Below are 17,520 nucleotides of genomic sequence, written 5' to 3'. Positions count from 1 at the left end.
CTGTAAACACTCCAGAGTGAGGAGTGGGCAAGCCTAGAACCCAGCCAGTGATGGGGGCTGATGAGAAAGGCTGTTCATCTCTTTCACACACAAGGACCGGGATCCTGCTCCAAAGATATTGGCATCGCCCATAGACTGTTCTCTAACATCCTTTACATAAATAATAACACCGCATTAATTATGTACACACTGATTCCCTTCTTTGTCAGCTTCTAACTAAAGGACTCCTTTTCTTTTTTACAGATTTGACTCACACTCTGGACTTAGTAGAGAGCTCTGGCTTTGATCTTTTATTGCCCTCCTAGACCACGATTTGGATTCATCCCTGGAATGACCCTCTAGGAAAGTCCTCTATCACATCCTTGCCCTGGGGGTGAGACTTACAGCCCTCTAGATATCAGGCGCAGTGTATCTGTTGGCTTACTAGTTCTGTCATAACCAGATCCCACAGACCATGTGGCTGAAACAACAGAAATTTATCTTCTCATAGTTCTGAAGGCTAGAAGTCTGAAATCAAGGTGTCTGCAGGGTTGGTTTCTTGTGAGTCTTCTCTCCTTGGCTTGTAGATGGCCATCTTCAGATGATCTTTCCTCTCTACAGCTCTGTACAAATTTACTCTTCTTATAAGGACTCTTCTTATAAGTCGTATTGGGTCAGAGCCCACCATAATGACCCCATATTAACTTAATTGCCTCTTTAAAGACCCTACCTCCAAATACAGTCATATTCTGAGATATTGGGGGTTAGGACTTCAACATATGAATGGAGGGAGGGGACACAATTCAGCTCACAACATTCAATAAATTTTTTTTAATTAAGCAGTTTCTTCTATTTGTCTACTAGTTTTACTAGACAATTTTCAAATCTCATTTTCTCATTAATCTTTTATTCTACCACTGAGACTTCATTTTGTAGGCATTATTAGTTCTCTTTTACAGATGAGAAACTAAAACCAGAACTACACTACTTATCCAAAGTTGCACAGTTAGTGGCAAAACTGGATTCGGAATCTACTTCTCTCCACTCCTAGTTCACTGCAATTTTGCCCTGTTCCCTATGCTGCCTCCCCTTCCCATCACCAATCAAATCCTAAAAGGTCATAGTCAACACTTTTTGGATATAATAGTCTTATGACTTTTTAGACATTTTGAAATACAGTAAGTTAACAAAAATTTTCTTTCTTCCTTGCTTTCTCTCTTCCTTTCCTTCCTTCCTTCTTCCTTCCTTCCTTCCTTCCTTCCTTCCTTCCTTCCTTCCTTCCTTCCTTCCTTTCTTTCTTTCTTTCTTTCTTTTTTCTTTCTTTCTTTCCTTCTTTCTTAATAGAGCCATTCTAGGTAAAGCACATCAGTTGGACAACTTGGTTCTTGCCTGGATCTATTTTAAGCTTAAACCTAAATGATGTCAAATTAGGCAAAAATAAACTGAAAAGTGTAAGCATCTGGCTGTTTTCTCTTCATTGCACCAGATACCTGGTTACTTGGAGGCAAAATAAGCAGGACTCTGGGGAATTATCAGGAGGAAATAGTAGATTATGCAAAAGGAATGTGTAACTGAAATGAATGTACTACATAAATATTAAGAAAGAAGATAAGTGATCTTGGATAGCTCCTTCTGAGCCCACTCCTCCTTCCTGAGCTCCTCTGACTCACTAGGCAGATAATGTTTTGTGGCTCAAAGACTGTGTATGCACCATGCTTACCACCTGCCTTTCACCCTGCTGAGTTATTAGGCTGAGTGGAGAAGTATTTGTAAAGCACTTTCTGGATTCCTAGATGAAATGTGTTTATCAAGTAAAACGTATCTCTAAGTGTTTCAATCTCAGCTTGAAAGTCACTTCCCAGATCAAAGTGATGTATATCAATACGATAGGAGGTCTAACTCTGGGCCAGGAATGCATTAAATGAAGGGCCCTTGATGTATGCCTTCTTCCATCTCCCGGCCATGACAAGCTTCAAGCTTTAGTAAAAGGAAACCTCAGGAGCAGCTCACTCTCCAGGACACATTGTGGCAGACCCAGGCGAAAAAACACCTGCCGTAGGAAGGAATCTTTTTGTCAATAAATAAGACAATGTGGCTCCTTTGAGTGGAGAAATATAAGCTAATTAGGACTGCATTCTTAACCCACAGATCTGCCAGTTGGCTTAGTTCATGCAATTCATCAAGACGAAAAGATAATATAACAGCAGTGTCCAACACTCATTTTTTTCAGGACCTTTCCTGATTTTCCAAGTATTATTTAGGAGCTGCTTTCATGTGCTCCCAATGAGGCAATATTCAACGACCTTTATGGAGGGCCTGCTCTGTGTCAGGAATGCTTCTAGTGGCTGGGGCTACAAAACAATGTCCTTACCACCATGGAGCCTACATTCTAGTGGGTGAGATACACAATAAACGAGTATCCAGCAACTATAACATGCAAGATCAGTGAAGACATTTGAACTGTAAAGGAAAATAAAGCAGGATAAGAGGATAGAGAGGGCTCTAGGGCTGGGGTAGGGGAAGGAGCTTTCTTATATGGGGTAGTCAAAGAACCCTCTCAGAGGAGGTGTGGTGATGTAAAAATGTGTTCACAATTTTTTTGGTCATTCTTCCCATCAAAGACGGGGTCTATGTGCCCTCCACTTGAAGCCGTTAGTGTCTTTCTTAACACCTTGATGAGTAGAATGCAGTAGAAGTGAGCCTGGATCACTTAAAGGCTAAGGTTCGAGAAGGCCATGCAAATTCTGCTGGCTTATCTCAAGACATGTGCTCTGCGAGCCTTTTCCCACTATGTATGAAACTGACTACCCTGAGTCTACCACATGGAGGACAGAGAGAAAGAGAGAGATAGAGAGACAGATTCTCAAGGAAAATCAATTGTTCCAGCCCCTAGCAGTTTGGGTCTTCCCAGCGCAAATGACAGACATGAGTGAAGAAGCCATGATAAGAATCCCAGGCCCAGCCACCATCTGACTACATCCATGTGGGAGACCCATGGGAACACCTTCACTGAGCCCAGTCAACCCTTGGACTCATGAATCAGTAAAATAATTGGTATTGTTTTAAGCTACTGTCTTGGGATGGTTTGTTACATAGCAAAAGTGAGCAGAACAGAAGGTGATACTTGATGAGATACTTGGATGAATTCAGAGAGAAGCTCTGTGAGTATCTGGAAAACAAGTGTTCTATACTAGGGGAAAGTAAGTGCAAAGGCCCTGAGACAGTATGTCGGAGGCACAGAAGTACGGTGACAGAGCAGAGTGAGCAAAAAGAGGGTGGCAGACATGCCTGGATAAACAGGTAGGGTGCAGCTCCTTCTTTGTAGGCTGTGGTGAGGAGTTTGGATTTGATTTTGAGCTTGATGAAAATTCTTAGAGGAGTATGAGAACAGGAGTAACACCCAGAGTTATGTTTTCAAAAGATTTAAAAATGTCTCTCGTTGTTAGATGGAAAACTGATTAGTGGGGTGTGGGCAGGATGGATACAGGCCAGAAATGATAGTGATTTGGGCTAGAATAGTCACAGTGGAGATAGCAGGCAGTGGGCAGATTTGGGATATATTTTAAAGATAATACCACCAGACGTGCCGTTAGATTGCCTGTGGGAAGGACGCAAATAGAGAAGTCACCTGTGATTCCCCAGTTATTACCTGAGTAACTCTGTGAGTAGTGGTGTAGGTTGGGTGAGGTCGGTAGAGAAATCAATGGGTATGTTTTGGACATGTTAAGTTTGGGATGCCTGTTAGATTTTCAAGAGCTGCTGACTTAAGTAATTAGACATTGTGTTCAGGGAAGCAGGGTGCACCATAGATATAAAATTGAGAGTTGTCAGAATGTAAGTGCTATGTCGCTCCATGAGGCTGGATGTGAGTGTGTGTCTGGAGTGAGGCTGAGGATGAGCCAACATTTAACGGAAATGTTACAACATGTCTGTAGGCTGATGGGAATGATTGGCTACAAAGGGAGCTATTGGTGATGCAGGAGGGAGGGGCAGAGTTACAGGAGCAAAGTCCTTGCAGAGGCTGGAACAGAAGAAGCCAGTGCACGAGTGGAATGGTGACAGTCACAGGAACATATCTCCCTTAGCATCATGCGCTTCACTCAGAGACATTGGCTGAGTTTCAGTCGCTGTATATTTGTTTATATTCCTAGAATCTTCTGATTCGTAGTCAGACGCGTTATCCATTGCGCCACTGGCCCCGTTGTTTATATTCCTTAGTAGGCTGTAAGCCCAGTGAGGGCAGAGACCCTTGTAACACGTTCAGTATTAAGCTGCAGTTCTTGATGCAATGTCTGGCCCGTGTTGCAAACTCAATAAATATTTGCTGTACTCCCTGGATGAATAAACAAATGACCATCCATGTCCAATAGTAGTTGACGAATAAATTATCTGTTAACTTGTATTGAATGTGAATATTAAAAACACAGGTGTATACCACCAGAGAAGGAGGGAAAACTGACATTTTGGATATATTCAACTTAATAATTAAGCCTAGCTTTTCCATTAACAGATGTTTGGGTACTTTCCCAGATTGTTGAGATAAATTTAACTCAAATAAATGGAATGATAATTGCTAACATTTGGGAGTGTTTAGTCTACATCAGGAACTCTTCGAAGCCTTTATTCTTATAACCTTACTTAATTTTTACATCAGCTCTATGAGATATCTATCACTAGTATTATCACACTTTAATCATTTTTTTTAAAGATTTTATTTATTTATTTATTTGAGAGAAAGAGAATGAGAGACAGAGAGCACGAGAGGGAGGAGGGTCAGAGGGAGAAGCAGACTCCCTGCCGAGCAGGGAGCCCGATGCGGGACTCGATCCTGGGACTCCAGGATCATGACCTGAGCCGAAGGCAGTCGCTTAACCAACTGAGCCACTCAGGCGCCCCTATTATCACACTTTAAAGATAATGAACTGAGCCACAGAGATGGTGAGTAATTTTCCTCAGGTTACACAGCAGAGGGCACTTGGTGGCCAGGTTGGGATTCAAACCCAGGCAGTTTCTCTCCAAGGATCACCTACCTAGCCACTCTTGGGACTTCTAACTCCCAGTTTAGTGCTCCTTCTTAACTATTTGAAAAATGAAGAATGAGATAAATATGAAAATTATAACTACACCAAAACCACACCACCTATACATTCAAAAGATGAATGACAGATTGGGGGAGATGTTTGTAATTCATACCAGAGACAAAGGACTAGTTTATAAAGTGGTCATAGAAATCCATAAGAGAAAGACAAGAAGCTCAACGGGAAAAAGAGTAAAGGACATGGACAGTCACAAAGGAAAACATACACATGGCCTTTAAACAGATAAAAAGATACGCAACGTTATTGTGGGAATCATTTCATAATGCATAAAAACATTGAATCATCATGATGTACACCTGAAACTAATAGGATGTTGTATATCAATTATACTTCAATTAAAAAATAATAAAAAGAGAGAGAGGGAAATTAAAACTATTTGAAGATACCATTTTTTTACCTATGAGACTGGCAAATACCAAAAAGTTGGCCCAGAGCTGTTGGCAAGGCTGTGGGTTAAATAAGCACACTCACACTCTGCTGGGGAAAGTGCAAAGTGGTACAAACCTCCTGGGGCCACGGGACCATTTTAGCAAAGTGACAAAGGTGATTTCCTTTTGACTCCTTTACATCACTTCTGGGAATTAGTCCTCAGGTATAACTATCTACTTGCAAAATGACATAGGACTAAAAATATCCATTGCAACATTGTTTATAGTACAAAAGATTGGAAACAACCTAAGTTTTCATCAATCAAAGATAGATTAACTGGACTGCCTATCCACACAATGGGAAATTAATCAGTTGTGAGGAGAATTAGGAAGTTCCTTCTAAATTGATGCGGCAAGGTTTCCAGGATATATTGTAAAGAAAAAAGGAAAAAACAAAGTACAAGATAGTATGTAAAAGAAAGGGGAAGTATAAGATTACATATGACTCTATGCTTTAATCTGCACTAAAACATTCTGGAAGGATGCACAGAAAGCTAATGAAGGTGGCTGCCTCTGGGAATAGGGTAGGGCAAGAGGGGTAGGATTCTAAGTACTTTATATGTAAAAACGTAAATCTCATGAAAAGTTATGGGTGGGGAAATCAAGACTTCTCAATGTATACCTTGTTATATTTTTTGATCTTTGAACCGTGGGTTCAATATGTTGTTATTTACAAATTAAAAAAATATATAAGGATAGCTGTGCCCATGGAGCCCTCAAAGCTGCCCCTTCACTGTGCGAAGAATATGGCATGAATTATCAGGAATTTCACATAGCAAGTCACAGTTTTATTCTCAGTTTGCAGGTGAGGGACAGATTTAGAGAAATCAAGGACTTTGCCTAGGGTCATGAAGCTAATAAACTATGGACCCTGGAATCAAACTCAGGCCACCCAGTTCCAGGGCCTGTATTAAGAGCTATGACTATACTAACACACTGGTTTTAACATTTCTACTCCACATTGAGAGACCTAAGAGATGATGCCCTGCTTATGACCTGTCTTCATGGGCCCTCTTATGTTCATCCATCCCCAGCGATTCTCCGGTAGCAATAGCTCATGGTCACTGTGGCTCCAGGTTAAGTATGTGCAGCCAGGTGATATCCCCTGAAGGCTAGCTATAATTCTATCCCTTCCTTTCCTCAATCAGAGAGCCTATCAAAGCAATAGCAAGTTATTATTTTAAAGAATATTTCAAATATACTGAGTTTTGTGCCAGGCACAGATGTTATAAATACAACATATATATAATAATTTAACTGTCACAGAGACCCTTATTAGATAGGTGCTGTTGTTGTCACTGTTATGGGGTGAATTGTGTCCCCCCACCCCACCCCCCTGCCCAGAAAGTTGAAGTTCTAACCCCTGTACCTCAGAATGTGACCTTATTTGGAAAGAGGGTCTTTACAGAGGAAATCAAGTTAAAGTGAATTCATTAGTGTGGGCCCTAATCCAATATGATTGGTGTCCTTATAAAAAGAGAAAATTTGGAACCTGACAAACATGCACAGAGGAAAGATGATCGAAGATAGCCCTGTGGTGCCAGAGCCAGGCACTGGAATTAGGTAGCTATGAGCCCAGGATGCCAAAGTTTGCCGGCCACCAGCAGAAACTAGGAAGAATGCTACCCAGGGTCTCAGAGGGAGCACAGCCCCACGGACACCTTGATTTCAGACCTCCAGCCTCCAGAATCGTGAGATAATAGATTTCTGTTGTTGGAAGCCGCCTGGTTTGTGGTACTAGGAAATGAATGCAACTGCCATCCTACAGATGAGGGAACCAAGGAACAGAAAGGTTGAGTAACCTGCCCAAACTTACATGGTTCATTCGTTAGTAATGGCACCTGGAGCTGAGTTTGGGAAGCCTCGCTCCAGAGGAGTGTGCCATTCTGATCAAATCTGTATTTAAAAAAATCATTTGCAAACTCCAGGTCTCTGGTCGAACTGTGTGTCTCACTTCATGACAGATATGAACACTCTGTTTTGATCTCAACCCTCTATTAAGGGGCAGAGCACGGAGTGTTCGAGCAGGGTAACCCTAACAAACTCCTAAGGGCCTTGGCGGTGAGAGCGCTCCAACCCAAATCCGGCTCAGCAGTGCAGCTGCTTAGAGCTGGGGGGCCGACCAAGGGGCCTTTGTGGTCCTCCCTGCAACAGCTGAGTGTGGTTGGGACCCGGGGGCACAAACTTCAAAGTGGTTGCAGCCTTCCCCACAGCCTTCATTTTTGATCAGCGGGAGTCTCAATCCAGGAATGCGGGTTGTTTAAATTATTTTTTTAACTTAAGAAAGGGTCAGGGTAAGTACCAGAAGGCTAAAGCAACTTTCAGTAACTGCCTTCCCAAATCCCCCTTGTGCCGATTGCCCGGTAAGTGAAAATGTTTTCTGAATGGAACAAGGCTTTTAGCTCACGGGGGTAGAGGAAGTGAGGGCATGAAGGAAAGCCTGGTGCAGCCTTTAGCCGAACCCGCAGCTCCGTGAGCCCCTACTGGACGGCGCAGCCCTGTGAGCCAACCACCTGCCCTGTGGGGCCCAGGAGCTGCGGCGGCCCCCACTGCAGCCGAGGGGCTAAGGAAGATTGCTTGCCACGGCCATCAGATTCCAAAACAGAATTTGGTTAAACCAAGAGTCAGATGACCAAGTGGAAATGGCTGCAGGTTGCAGTGATGTCTGGGCAGAGGGTGAGCGTCTGGGCAGATATTGTCCCCCAGCTACGCTGTCAAAACCCGAAATAGTTCAATGCTGTCCCCAAATTGGATCATTCTGTATTGGATGGTGTACGTGTTCTCCAGCAATTCTGGGTGCAGCATAGGTATTGAGTAAGCACATAGTACCTGCGTGATTTGTTTCCTGGCTCGGCTTGGTATGAGCTTCCTGTTCCCAATTAGGGTCAGAACAAAAGGAGAGAAAGTCAGTCTCTGCAGGAAGCATGGCTGACAGGTCCACAGGTTGGTGATTCTTCTTGAAAGGAAGAACTACAACCCTAAGCCTGAGGTCAAAATGTGTGCCTCTGGACACAACTTGGGATGTCAAGGAGGAGAAGCAAAATGCCTAACCTTCGCCCGACACGGGGGCACAAAGGTGAGGTAGCCAATTGTCAAGAGCGGTAGACAATGGAGGCAGAATGAGGGAGAGGCTAATTTTCTTTCTTTTAAACTTTTCAGATGTGAGATACTGATATACTCAGGTTTATCAATCATACCCTGGTGAAAACCAGCTTTGTTTCATAATTCCAAGTACTGAAAGACTATCTCGGCCTTAACATTTGAATGTCTTGTTTAAAAGAAATTGCTGGAAACGGCCACAGGTTTCCTTAGAGAACTCTCAGAGACACACCCCTGCACTTCTCCTCCCCTTTTTTCAAACTTTGAGGCTATCTATCTCAATGTGGGTTGACATTTTTTTTTTTTTTTTTTACCTGCTTTCCTGCTAAGAAGTAGACCTTGAAATATCAAAGCCGGCAGTGAAATTCCAGAGACAAACAGAAAAGCGACTCACCTAGCAGTGGGCCCAGCGGTCAGGACACTGATTTCTATAATGCACAGAGCCAAGGCAAACCTCTGGCCGGCAGACATCTGCTCTGGCTAAGACGGCTCCGCAGTGTATGGCCGATAGGTCCAGCAAGGCGTTTATCTGCAAGGGGCCGGAGAACTGGGGGAACAATTATTGCTTGTTTTCGGTCAGGATTTTTGTCAAACTGGGCTTCCTGGGAGCCAAAGTCCAATCAAAGGAGAGTCATGTCGTAATTCTTGGCCTACTGTTTTCTCATATTGATGAGCATATTCGGGCACCCAGCCCGTGAGTACTGAATTGACTAAGATTAGTGGGAGCGTTGAAAACAAAACAAAAAAAACAAAAACAGAAGAGAACTCCAGTGTTTCTCATCTGGGGAGACTCTGGGTGGAAGGATGAGAGAGTGTGCAATTTGGGGGAAAATGGGTCTGGGGATGGTTCTCAGAGAGGCATAAATTAGTAAAAGAAATTAGTCAAAGAACTGTGGTGACTGGAAAGGAGGCAGGGACCGATGTGGCCATCTGAGACTGCGCCGTGTGGGTTATTGATGCACGGATACTGCCAAGTGCAAAATGCAGTTACAAAGCTGGCTGTCTTTATAGACCCGGTGGATCATCCTGAAGAATCTAGGTAAACTCCTTAAGGCATGTACAACATCCCACCGGAGGATACGTTCTCCTTATCTCAGAAATGCACCTGTCAGCAAGATAGATCCTGAGATGGAGCAATTTGCTCCAGTCCATCCTAAAGGACCCCCTACCCTGCATATTTTCACTTTCTCTGGGACTGGTGGAAAGGGTAAGGTGTTTTCGAAGTGCCAGAGAATGTGGGTGTCACGGCTGCTCTTAAAACACTGGTTGTTCGATAGAATGACCCGGAACCTGTGCAAAGCCATTGATGCCGGCCCACCCCCCACTGAATTCTAATTTAATTGATCTGGGATGGGACCCTGCATCCGTGTTTTTTTAAAGCTTGCTGGGTCATTCAAATGCGTGGCCAGGGTCGGGATTTAGAATGACCAGCTTGAGAAGCAGTATTTCATTAAGTTTTTGAAAAAATGTCTGCGGACACAGGACTTAAGGGGCCTTCATCAATACTTATTAATTACAAAGAGGCAATTTTCAAGCATTAGCACATACGCAGTCTGATAAAAAACAGAGGGTGGGGTTGGGGGATAACAGACAGCTAGTTTTTCCAGCACCACCCTACCTTTCCACTAATGGTCCTCCTTAGAGTAAAAGTTATTTATTCTCCACAGGCTTTCTTGCCTTCCTTTCCTTTTCATGTGGAGAGTTTGAGATCTCTCATGGGGCTAATTTCATTGGTACCTGAGTTTGTTGTCAACCTGCAGACAGTGCAGAACTGCCAAGTAATGCGGTGATTCGAATGTGGGCAGCAACCCTCATCTCTATGCCAATGATGAAATCTATGCCCAAGACACTTCTTGCGAGTCTTAGCTAATGACAAGTGGGCTGCACCCAGATAGAGTAGGAATTTGTCAAGCATGATGGAGCAATGCTGGACTCTTACGTGGCCTCTCTGGACCCTGCCAGGGTACTTATCAGAAAGGACTTGGAAGCAGGCAAGATAAGATGATGCTTTATGCTAGTTAGGCTTAATGCTCATTGGTTAGACTTTGCGATACTTGACTTGATAATTAGATGTGAATGAACATTGAAAATCACCTCTGTCCTTGGAGACTGACTGAGTGTCTCTTACCCCCCCACCCCGGGTGGAAGAGGGGAGAAGGGGAATTCCTTAGCTGGCTGGTTAAATGCTGAATTGTTCTGTAGAAGTTCTATTTATTTTATCCCCATGGTTCAGGCTAAATATAATGTAGCAAAGGAATGGGAGCAGTAGAATAGAACAATATATTAATTATATATTATATGTTAGTGACATGTAAAATATAATATACATTACATTTTTGTAGTGCTTTTAACTCCTCTTTACCCTTAACATCTATTATGTATCTGACATGTTTTTAAATGAAGTTTATACTTCAGTTATATCTAGGGCAAGTGAAGCATGCTAGACTAGAGAAGTGAAAAGAATAACATTTTTATTTAATATGTAATGGCTTTCAAAGAAAAGAAAGGATAAACATTTATCAAACTTTTATAATGTGTCAAGCTAATAGACATATATTGTAGCTAATATATACATATATATATATATATATATACATATACACACACATATATATAAAGTCTCATTTAATCCTCAAAATAATCCATTGTACAGTTGAGGAAACGGAAGTGCCCTGAGATTACATCATTTGCCCAGCATCACCCATCTGCAGTTGCTCAGAAACTGGCATTTGAACTTGGTGTGCCTGCCTCCACGTCTCCGGCTCTTCCCACCACGCATCAGGTCTGTTGCTGTTATTGTTTTAATTATGTCACGTTAAACAACATGAAACTATAAAGTTTCTCACTAAACCCCCTCAACTCCGTAAAAGGTAGGCTTCTGGTTTAGCTTTACAGATGAGGTGCAGAGAAATACAGCCAAGACTATGCGGACAAAGCGGCAGAAGTGGGATTTGAACAAACATGTCTTCAAATTCTGATGCCACAGTTTTCCACTCTGCTGAGGGCTCTCAAAGTTTTCTCCGCTCAGGAGCCTTAAAAAAAATTGTTTTTTTTTTAATTTCCCTTTGGTTTCAATTTGCTTGGGAACTTTGTGGCTCTAAATTATATTTATTGCACAGTAATATAGTTTCTCCTGTTTTTAAGGCAGAGCCACGCACATGTGTGCATTAGAATGTGCGACCATCAGGCAGAAACACTTATTTTTACTGAAGTGATGTAAATGTGTTGGGCATAATTTCCATCTGGATCTCTTAAAGTGATGCAAGCGGTTTTCTGGAAGTTTATTATTAGAAATTTCATGGACTCCCTCAGTGTCCAGGGATCCCACGTAGGAGCTGCCATCTCATTCTGTATCTGTTTCTGACTGAATCCGGAAAGATCCACGGATCGTACACCACTACACTGAAATTGTAGTGCTTTCACTTAAAACACACCCACCCACCCGCTGGAGGGAATTAGAATTGTCAAATGGCAGCCCCTTGGTTTGGGGTGTGTCCTGCTTGCTGCTATATTCTCAACGTCTAGGATGGTGCCCACCACTATTAGGCTTCAACAGAGAGTGGGAATTATGCATTAATAGACGAATAAAGAAATATAGATGAGGAAAATGCTGTCCAGGAAGGGGAGGTGACACTCCCAAGGTCACACAGTCAGGGGTGGGGCAGCATCAGATTCTAGCTCTCTTCACTGTGGCTTCCATGCCGTTTTCATTACAACACTTTCAAACAAGCTCTTTTATAAAGAAAGAGGAACAGTTTCTCTACGGAGTGGTTCTGGGGCTGTGTGTGAAGTTCAACGGGAGTGATGTAAGTCTGGCGATCCCTTTACAGTAATAAGAATTCCCGTGGCTCAGATCTGTTTACAGTCACATGGAAGTATTTAGGGCCCCCTTGATTGCATTACAGCACTTTGTTTAAGGAAAGACTCAAGACAATCCCTTGTTCTTTTGAAGTTGACAAGATCTGGCTATGCCCCTTCTGTTTACCGGCACTGTTGGCTGTCTGCATTCACCCAAGACTTTAGACACTGTCTTCTCTCTCTCTCCCCACACTAACTCCAGCCTTTCCTTTACTGATTTCAGTTTCTCTGAAGTACCAGCCCACCTCACTCTTTCTTGGTCCCATCAGTTCTGTGAATATTTATCGTAATCCCATCTAGCCCACAGTCCTAGTGACATTCTAATACCTGTAATGGCTTCATCCTTGCAAATGTCAATATCCTACTGTCTGATCATGATTTCCAAGTCTTCGGGTTACCTCATCCTCTTACTCTCAATATCCCCTTTCTTTGCTTTATTGAACATCCAGCTCCTTGATCTCTCCACTTTGGGTTTCTCTTATTGCACTTGCCTTTGTTAGCCACACTTTTTTTGCAGTCTCTATCAACTTTCTTCCCTTACTACACGGTTATGCTCAACCTATTGCAGTTTGCCCTTGGCCTTCATTACTCCACGGAAGACCTCCTTATTGCTAAATTTGGTGGACACTTCTTGGCCCTGATCTTTGTCCCATAGGGGCATCTACCTGGACTGTCCATTCTGATGCTTTAAAGCTCTCTGTCCCTTTGACTTTTGTGGTACAACATTTCCTCATCTTCTGCTTCTCTTTTGCCAGCTCCTCTCCCTTGTCTATCACACAATGCTGATATTCCTCAGGGGTCTGTCCTCTACCCTCTCCACTTCTTAGTCTATCCCTTCTTTTCTTATCCACTCTTAAGATTAAGCCTACTCTTCAGAACCAGAAGTCTCAAAAGAGTGGTTGGTTGAAGTTCCCTTACCAGAATCTTCTGGGTTCTTGTTTTAGAAGTATAGATATCTAGAAGTGAAACTTTTTGAAAAATGTAAACTTATGCTGTTACTTTCCAGCTTAATAATCTTCAAGTACTTCTAAGAAATCTCAAGGTGGACTTTGATTTCCCTATGGTAATTTGAACTTGCTCTGCCTAAAATCATGCACATAATTCTTGCCCTGTCCTTGTCAAGGAAGCTCTTCTTATATTCTTTATTTTCATTAATGAGTCACCATTAACTGTCTTTCTGGTTTCTATATCTGGAAGTCATCTTTCTTTTTATTGTATTAGTATTTTGACAGTATGCATAGTGGTAAGTGGGCTCATAATGGGTACTTCATAGTTATTCCATAGCTATTTCAGAGTTACAGGATCACTGGTAGATTTCCCTTGGCTCAGGTATGTTTGGTTTCTGGAACTTGGAACTTTGACAAAAAGAAACTAGTATTCGAGGACAAAACTATATACAGATTTATCAATTAACAACGTGTAAACACAACTAAATATAATAGGGGATGATGCTTGGCAAACCCTAAATTCCTTTTAATTTTCTCTTTTAAAATTGTTTTTTTGACTCTGCAGCCTCAAGGCTGAACTGTGAGGCTTACTGACCAGGGAAGGAGATGGTGGAATAAAGCAGCGACTGGTCACCCATGAATCTCAAAGTAGTGGGGTAGCATGGCTTGTGATGTAAGTAATGTGAGAAGACTGCCTCTCCTGCTGGAGCAGAGCAGTTGTGAGAGGGACGGGGTGGTGGTGGTGGGGGTGGGGGGGGCGGGGGAGGCCTGGAGATGAGTGTTTGCAGTAGTCTTTCAGGCCACACTTTGGAATGAGGCCAGCATGGTAAGTAGGTTGAGGTCAGAGACAGATGTTTCTTGCCATCTGGAACTCTGGGAGAGCAACTTCCAGACTTCCCCAGTATGGGGGAAGCCAAACCAGAACAAAAGTGGTTGTGGTGTGTGGTTGGACAGAGAAGGGACTGAATTTGGCCTCATAGGTTTCTTTGGCTGTTGTGGGCCACAGAGGATACCAAGAAGTTCCCAGGCCCTGAGGAGGGATAGAGAGGGTAGCTGGCAAACTTGCTGTCCCTCAAGAACAATGTGGGCCTAGAGTTGAGGGCAGAGATGCAAAGGCCCAGTTAGTGAGGGCCAAGGTGGGGGCCCAGGCTTCAGACAGAATCACCAGGCCTTGTAGGTCCCTCAGCTGTATGAAGAGGACCAGACTCCCCATTGTTTAGCCAAGAGTATTAGCTATAGAACTCACAAGGTAGTAGCCAAGTAGAATGAGGTATATGCTGTAGACACTGGAAGAATCAGAGGACAGTACAAGGACTTGTCTTAGGATCTAAGCCCCTTCTCAACCTTCCTCTTCCCTCATCAGACCAACCATCATCATGGAGAAGAGCAGGAAAAGGGGAAGAAATGTGAACCACTACGCACATAGCCGAGAAAGAGAGTACCCTTAGAGGGAGTGACCGTGGTTGGGTCAGGGTGGCAGGACCTGAATAAATGTTGTCATTCATACCCAGCAGGGTGGAAACCTGTGAGGAAGAGCACATTGGGGAAGGAAGGAAAGAAAGAAAGAAAGAAAGAAAGAAAGAAAGAAAGAAAGAAAGAAAGGGAGAAGAGGAGGGAGGGAGAGGGAGGGTGAGAGAGAGAGAAAGGGAGGAAGGGAGGAAGAAAGGGAGAAAACATAACGTGGATACATTTTTCTTTCTCCACCCCAATGTAATGTAAGCAAATTTTTGGCCCAGTTTAAAAAAAAAATTTTTTTTTTTCTTCTCCAGACATGTTTTGCTAATCCTTTTTCTCTAGGGGAAGGGCCAGTCAGTAATTACAGATGATTTCAGTCAGGAACTTAATCCTATTTCTGGTCTGGCATCATCTCCTCCATTTTTCCCTCTTTACTGATCTGTGCTTTTCTCTGCCATGGGGCTGTGTGTGTATTGTTGATGGGCTGCAAGTCATCTCTCTGCTCCGTGTTCACTTGTTCAGTTTCCAATCTCTACAGTGCAAGGGTTTGTGTTCGTCAAATTAGAAGAAAGAAGAAAGTCATCACCACTAATAGGTTTTTTTAAAACCTGAAGAACTGAGAAGGAGAGAATGAAAAAGCACTGTGTAAAATAAACTGTGTCGTGAGTACATAATTTTGATTCAGTTCATTAAGAGCATGATACCATTGGGTGTTGCATTTTATGAAACAGATACACAACAGTATTACTGTTATAAAATCGGGCTCCTCATTGACTGTGGAATATCCAACTAGCCTGCCGGTGAGCAGATATGGGATGATTTGTTATTTATAATGTAGAAGATTTTGGGGAACATTACTCACAACCCATCTTTCATTATGAGCAGCCCGTGGCTTACGTTAAGTATGCTGATTCGAAATACCTGAATTAGAATGCGCCGTGTCAGGTTAGATCAATGTATTGCATTTATAGCAACTAGATAATTCAAATTCTTAAGTGACACTTAATTCATTCTGAAAATGTGCCCTGAAAAGCCCAAAGGGGGATCAACGTGCCTAATTAAACATAAGCATAAGCATGTCATGGTAGGCATATTGGTTATAGGAAGTAGAAGAGGAGAACAGTACTATGAAGAGAAGAAAATCTTGGTGGGTGGAAGATAGGCCAGCATAAAGGCACTGGGGCCAGTTTTTGGAAGCAGTGGAGTGCTGAAGTGGTGAATTTGAGGCTAACTGCAAGGACACCGGACACGTCAGCCACTTACTAGCTCCGACTTTGGGAAGTTCCTCAGTGTCCTCCTCTATAAAATGGTGGTGGTAGTAGCAGCCCACCTCGTAGAACTGACATGGAAATTAAATTGTTTATTGTAACACACTCAGAATAGTGTCTGTGGTTGGCAAATGCTGGGTAGGTGTTTGCTAATATTATTCCGTGACTTCTGTGGACCATCCCTGAATCCAGTCTGGCTTTCCAGATTTGGTAATTGTGCTTGCAGTGAAGTGAAATGAAGAATTTCGAAGCACATCAGCAAGTAAGAGCTCAAGAGTTCTATAGTCCTCCCTCCTCTATCCTTCCAACTGAGATGGTGCATCACTTTGACGTCAAATTACGTACGTTATGACAACATTAAAGCCTCCTGGGTGGAGCTTTTAGTTAACCCACCACCCCCTTCTAACTTTTATAGTCCTCATGATACTAACACACAGAAACTAGTCCTCTGCATTCTTGAGCTTACACCTTCTAGTTGAGGTACCTTGACTTTGGCTTTGCTGACTATGCTTTCCATGTGTGGGCTTCTCTTCTGCCCTGAGGGTCCTATGTCATCAAAGACTGCTGTGCTTTGCACTTGGAGGCAGGCCAACTTAGGGTTAAACTATCACCCAGGCATTTGGGAAATATATGGGCTTATCCATCGCCTGTTTCCAAGGCCCTCTTGCCAAGGCAGGCTTCTAGGGCATGCGACCTGTGAGTTGGACAGGGCTCAAGCCCTCGGAAAGGCCCCACGATTGGTTTCATGCTCTATTAGTACCACCTTGAAATTCTTAATTTTGTGTTTGGATTTTGTTTTGAAAGCAAGTTTGATTGGAAAATGGAACACGCACATGAGCAGAGGAAATGTACACTGTGTCCCTTCCTCCATGCTACCTACCACATTTGCACAGAATGCATATGTTGCCCCATGAACGTGGAATTCAGGTGGACCCATGATGTGTGGGAGTTCAATGAGTCAAAGCAAAAGTGAGTATACGGTTGATGTATTATGCCTAGCACTGTGTAAGTGACAGCCCTGAGAGGTCACACTCTCCATTTGAACCAGAGCTGACTTCTAGTACAAGAAGAAACACAAATGACCAAGAAACACTATCAGATCTTTCTTACTAGTGTATTACTTCTCTGCATTAGCCATCTACTTATGCTGAAAATAATAATATAAAAGGAAACAAAAATATAGAGCCACCCATATTTCTTCTTTCCACCATTTTTCTGTACTCATCAGTGAACTAAAGGTAGAATGTACTGGTAGAATGTTCATGTATCAAGAAGTGAATTAAAAACAGTTGAGTTAGTTTTGTACTGTGTTTCTACTGTTCTTGTAGGAATGAAATACATATGTTAAATACATATGCATGTATGAGTTACGAAATACAAGTTGTAT

The 17,520-nt window shown here is 42.8% G+C and overlaps 1 protein-coding gene across 1 annotated transcript in view; it reads right to left on the bottom strand.

The window, feature by feature from the left end:
* The window catches only part of C9 (complement C9), a 51,771-nt gene extending 42,539 nt beyond the window's left edge, over positions 1–9,232 (bottom strand). The window contains exon 1 of the mRNA XM_021696375.1: positions 9,000–9,232. Within this exon, the coding sequence (XP_021552050.1) occupies positions 9,000–9,076 (77 nt within the window). The 5' untranslated portion in view covers positions 9,077–9,232. The remainder of the gene's footprint in view (positions 1–8,999) is intronic.
* Positions 9,233–17,520: the final 8,288 nt, after the last annotated feature.

The sequence above is a fragment of the Neomonachus schauinslandi genome, chromosome 7 (genome assembly GCF_002201575.2).
Source record: "Neomonachus schauinslandi chromosome 7, ASM220157v2, whole genome shotgun sequence".
NCBI classification, from domain to species: domain Eukaryota; kingdom Metazoa; phylum Chordata; class Mammalia; order Carnivora; family Phocidae; genus Neomonachus; species Neomonachus schauinslandi.
Note: the sequence above shows the minus strand (reverse complement) of the source record. Positions and strands in the feature narration are given on the sequence as shown.